This window comes from Medicago sativa, chromosome 6 (assembly GCF_051527215.1).
Source record: "Medicago sativa cultivar Bolivia chromosome 6, Bolivia_mono, whole genome shotgun sequence".
NCBI classification, from domain to species: Eukaryota; Viridiplantae; Streptophyta; class Magnoliopsida; order Fabales; family Fabaceae; genus Medicago; species Medicago sativa.
In genome coordinates, this window is record NC_140754.1 from 80,509,202 (window position 1) to 80,515,201 (window position 6,000).

The following is a 6,000-nucleotide window of genomic DNA, read 5'->3' on the forward strand; positions in this document are numbered from 1 at the left end:
GCCCCACCAAAAGGAACATACAACACTCTCAATTTTATCACATATGCCTTTAGGAATTAAGAAACAACTCATGATATAAGTCGGAATAGCTTGAGCCACCGCTCTAATTAAAACTCCCCTTCCTTCAAAAGAAAGATTTTTTTCTTTCCATCCTCTAAGTTTTTTCCAAATTCTGTCCATTAGGAAGCTGAAATCATGAATCTTTGATCTGCCAAATTGAGTTGGCATACCAAGATATTTATGAATGGAATCACTAATTTTTATAGGTAGATTAGCTTGGAATAGGTTTTTAGCTTCCATAGAGATGTGAGGGCTAAAAACCATTTCTGACTTCTCCATATTAACCCTTTGACCAGAAGCTTCTTGATAAGTCTTCAATATGTTGAGAATAGTTGTAGCCTCTTCTGGGATGGCTCTACAAAATAGAATGCTATCATCAGCATATAATAAATGGGTTATGGCAGGTGCATTAAAGGCAATAGATATCCCATGAATAAGACCATCATGTTGACCCTTTACAATTAACCCAGAGAGGACTTCAGCACATAAGAAGAAAATGTAAGGGGAAAGAGGGTCCCCCTGTCTAATTCCCCTCTTAGGTTGAAAAGGGTCAGTAGGAGAACCATTAATGAGAATAGAAAAAGTGACAGATCTGATGCATAGCATGATAATATTGATGAGTTTATGAGGAAAACCCATACTAATTAAAGTATTCTCAATAAAGTTCCACTCTAAGCTATCATAAGCTTTTGCTATATCCAGTTTAATGCCCACATAACCATTGCTTTTCTTTCTGGAGTGCTTTATATGGTGAAATGTTTCAAAAACAATAAGTGAATTATCTGTTATAAGGCGCCCAGGTAGAAAAGCACTTTGGTAGTCATGAACAATGATAGGAAGAATATGCTTAATTCTGTTAGCCATAGTTTTGGTGATGATTTTTAAAATAACATTGCAAAGGCTAATAGGTCTAAATTCAGAGGGAGTATTAGGAGAAGAGACTTTAGGTATGAGACTAATATAGGTGTGATTAATGTCACTAACACTGCCAGCATTATTAAGAATATTAAGAATGTAGTTAGTTATATCCGGTCCTATGACCTCCCAATATTTGTGATAAAAAAGAGCAGAGAGACCATCAAGGCCAGGGGCAGAGTTTGCTTTTAAAGATTTGATGGCCTCAAAAACTTCTTTGGCAGTGAAAGGGAAGTTTAGGAGATTATAGTCCTGATTAGAAACTCTATTATTAACTACATTAAAAATATCATGATTATTATTATGGTCAGTGCTGTCAAAGATTTTATGGAAATAATTAGAGAATATAGTATGGATGTGAGTACTATCCTGCCAGCTGATCCCATTATCATCTTGTATGTTGTAGATGGTGTTTTTTCTTTTTCTTAAGCCGGTTCTATGATGAAAATATTTGGTATTAAGATCCCCATTTTGCAACCAGTGAGCCTTAGCACGTTGTGACCACCAAAGCTCTTCTTGATGAAGCACCTCATTTAGCTGATCTTCAATACTTTTGATTTTTAGGAGTGTCTCCTTATTAGGGATCACATTTTTTAGAGTTTCCAAATTTGCCTGTAGGTCTTTGATTTTTTGAGGGATGTGACCATACTTGGTTTTTCCCCAGCTAGCAATCTGGTTTAGGGTGTGACTAAGCTTCATAGTGCTACTTCCATGGTAAGTATCCCAGGCTTGTTTTACAATTTGAAAACATTCTTGATCTTGGTCCCAAAGCTGCTCAAATCACTTGGGTTTGGAGTGGTGTTGATGTCTGCTACATTCATTAGCCCCATAGAATACTAACATGATTGGGTTGTCGTCAGATGTGTATCTGATAAGGTGTTTGTTTGTATATCTAGGAAAAGAAACAATCCAGTTAGAGGATGCACAAAATCTGTCAAGTATTTCTTTAATATGTTCAGAATCAGCTTGGTTATTAGCCCAAGTGAATTTATGACCATGAAATCCTAAGTCATCCAGGTCACAGTTATTGAGAGTGTCATTAAAAAGTTTAGTGTGCTTAAAATCAATATTATTCCCACCAGTCTTTTCAGTACTATTAAGGAGTAGATTAAAGTCTCCAAATATGAGCCATTTGGAGTGGTTTCTGTTTTGAAAAAGATCCTTAATAATAGAGCAAGTTAAGTGCTTTTGGGAATTATAAGGAAATCCATAAATGTTAGTGGCATACCAAGAAGAATTAATATTACAAGCTGTAATATACATATCAATCATATTTTTATTGCTTTGAATAATATCTACAGAAATTACATCATTCCATAAAAGGGCAAGCCGTCCAGACCTATGACCATGAACAAAATGACAATCAATTATGTAGACATTTGACAAAGGACCACAAAGTAAATTGGACTTAGCTTTTTTGTCTGAATTTTTAAGCGTTGTCTCCATTAAAAACACTAAATCTGGGCATTGAGTTTTGATGAGCTTCTTCAAAGCTCTAACTGCAGAGGGTTTCCCTAACCCTCTGCAGTTCCAAGATATGGATTTCATGTCAGCTGGCTGGCCTTTTTAGAAAGGCCTGCCATGTCAATCTGGTTTCTGCTGTCTGGTGAAGCTATTTCCATACTTGTAGTTGTTCCAAGATTTCTTTTGACTGTCTTTGTCTCTGAGATTATGTGATTTTGTTGAGGTTGAGCAGTAGTGAGTTTATCCTGAAAGTAATGAGGACCCTGATGTGTTGCATGACCTTGAGGGGAAATTAGGTGAGTTGAGACCTGTTGAGGTTGAGTTTGAGAATATCTTTGACCAGTTGTGGGACTGTTCTGCTTTTTGAGGCTCATAGCAGCCATCTTTTCCGCAAGACATTTGGGCATGGGGCTAAAAGGACCCCCACTGATAGATTTCAGAGGATTACTACTGAAAGTTTTTTCCTGCCTTTCAAGGATTCTTTTGCCATAGCTTTTAGTCCTCAGCCAGGCACCTCTAGGGTTGGTGCCTCCTTCTATAGGGAGAGGAGTGTTCCTGCAGTTTTCTGAGTTATGGCAAATGAGGCCACAACCAAAACAGAACATAGGCAGATTCTCAAACCTGAAATCAATCCAGGTTATTCCATCATGGTCATTCCCTATGAACATTCCTGCTCTGATAGGTTTTTTGATGTTGTGTAGAATTTTAACTTTTACAATCTTGGCTTTTTCTGGAAATTCATAGACTCTAACATCTAGCACTGTACCAAGTTGTGCTCCCATCTCCTGCCCCATGATTATGGACTTGCAGTGAAGGGGTAATCCCCAGAATTGTATCCATAGAGGTATGTTAGAGAAATCTAAAGTAGTGATGTCCAGATTCCTGTTCCAGCCATGAAGAATGAGCCAGCAATTTCTGATAATCCAGGGGCTTCCTTTTAGGATTCTCTGAAAATCTTCTTCTTTTTCTAGTTTAATTTGGTAGAATTTCCCTTCCAATTCATTGATCTTGAGGCCAAGAGGGTTACACTAGATACCAACCAAAGTGCTATATAGGACTTGAGAGGATATGGGTTTATCAGATAGTATCTTACCAATTAAGCTATGTTGACATTGTTTGATGCTTTCTTGAACATGAGATTCTTCATAGTAAAGAAAAGGATCCTCTTATATAGTTTCTATGTCTTCTGTTGTTTCTGCATTCAAATCTTCTTTTTGACAATCTTGATTATGTGCAGGTACAAAGGTTGCTTGAGGAGATTCTGGAGTGAATTTGCTGGGACCCTCTCCATACGGGTTGGTGTAGATAGCACAACTTCCTGAGATTTGATTATGGGTAGAAATTAGCAATTTCTGGAATTTGTTGGGACGAGATAAGCCATTAGAGGTTTCCATCTGAAGATCAGGAATAGAATTGTTGAGTGAGTTTCCACTGACTGTTGGTTGAGACATGGTGAAGGGAAAAGGATGAGAGATAGAGGATACAGAGGAAGCAAGAAAGGTGTAGGAAGGGGATGAAACCAGGAAGAAACCAAAATCACCACTAGGTGCAGAAAGATACAACTCAGTGAAGAGAGGAAACTAGGGTACTGAAGGTGAGAAAAACACAAGAAGGGGGGTTGAATTGTGTTTTGAAAAAATTCTTCGTTTCTCCTAAACAACTGAACACACTGATCAGAAGCTAAGTCCAATTTCATATAATGCAGCTTCTGATGAGGCAGCTTCTGATGATGCAGCTTCTGATGAAGCAACTACTGCAGCTTCTGATGGTGCAGCTTCTTCAGCTTCTGATGATGCAGCTTCTGATAATGTGGCTTCTGGACCTCTTGTCTTCAGGAGCACTATTCTTCAGGAGCGCTATTTCTTCAGGAGCAGCTTGACTTCAGGAGCACTTTTACTTTCAGGAGCGTATTGCCTTCAGAATCACCTAAGCTTCATTTTCTTTTGCTCTTTATTTGCTCATTCAGAACCAATTAATGATGTAACTTTTTATCTGTGGTCCTGTACACTTGAACAAATATTAGCTAGTCCAATTTACAATTTTTAATACCTTGTTATCATCAAAACTCTTTAAGGTTCATTGTTAAACATATTTTGTTCCAACAATCTCCCCCTTTTTGATGATGACAAACAATAGTATTTAAAATTTATCAATTGTTGTTAATCTAATTAACAAGTTGACCTTGGGGTTCTGAGGTTTGTAAGCTCAGAGTCTGAGGTTTGTAAGCTCTAACTCCCCCTGAGTCTGATAGTCTTTAAGGTGAGGTTTGTAAGCTCCCCCTAAGTTCTATCCAGGTTAATTAAATTCATTTTTCGCACAATAATATCAGAGCTTAAAAAAATTGAAAGAATTGACTTATAGATAAGAAGAATGGTTCAATTAATTGTTATTTGAAATTTGATACTTCCCCTTTTTGATACACCGATAAAAAAGGATAGAAATTTTCAAAATTTTCAAACATTAATTAATGGGGCTCAGAGCCTTTAAATACTATCACATATACTCCCCCTTTTGTCATTAGCAAAAAGACATAAACAAAAAGAAGAGATGAGAAAAACATAAGATTAAAGGTTCAGAGCATAATTCAAATCATTTTAAAGCACATTAACCATCTTCAAAGATTAAATAAACAGACATAGCAAATAATAACATACAAGGTATAAACAGTTAAAGATTTTCAGAAGCAGGAAAAATTCAGAAGCAGGAAGAGCGGAAATATCAGAAGCCTATAATATCAGAAGCAAAAAGAATTAAATCAGAATCAGAATTGAACAAAGAATGTCAAAAGCCTAAAAAGACAGAAAAATAAGCTAAAAGTGTGCAACTATGGGTTTGACTTATTTTTCTAAAATCTTCTTCAGAAGCTCTTGAACATCAGCATACTTCTTGTCCATATCTCTTCTGTAGTTGTCTTCTCTGATCTTGGCTTCTTGCATGTCAGCTTCCAACTTAGATATCTTCAGCTTCTGCTCTATTAGCTCTGTTTTCAGCCTCTCATTTTCTTCTTTGAGCACTTTGTTCTCCTGAGCTAGAGCCAGGTTAGGTGCATCAATCTTCTCTAGGATCTCAGAAGGAATACTCAGATGCAGTTCCTTAGGCAGGAATTCATCAGGTGCTTTGCCTCTGATACTGAGTGGAGTCTTCACCCAAGTACCAAGAACTTCAACATCTCCAGTATTCTCTTCTATGCCATTTAACCAATCTTCCAGCTTCTGCTTGGCTTGCTCTTGAGCCTCAATACAGGAATCATGCAGCGCTGAAATTAGGTTGACGACCCTTTCCTTGATCCTTCTCCATTGCTTCTGATAGCTTATTGTATGACCCAGATCATTTCTGCTTGCTATCAGTCTGAGAACTTCAGAAGCAATATCTTCCCACTTCAGAAGCAATATCTTCCCACACATCCTTTAGAACTTGAGAATCCAGGTATATGGTGGGAGGTGAAGGTTGTTTAGAGGGTTTTGGAGGGGCTAGGTGAATAATTGGTAGGTTTGGTGATGATTGGTCATTTGTAGTTACGGATTGGCTGGTTGATGGTTGGTCAGGAGTGGGGTCAACTAC

The 6,000-nt window shown here is 37.5% G+C and overlaps 1 protein-coding gene across 1 annotated transcript; it reads right to left on the bottom strand.

The window, feature by feature from the left end:
- Positions 1-1,755: 1,755 nt before the first annotated feature.
- On the bottom strand, positions 1,756-2,523 carry LOC146917270 (uncharacterized). Its single transcript, XM_085721859.1, has one exon. It carries the CDS (start codon positions 2,521-2,523, stop codon positions 1,756-1,758), a length of 768 nt encoding a protein of 255 aa, XP_085577985.1.
- Between the last annotated feature and the right edge of the window lie 3,477 nt (positions 2,524-6,000).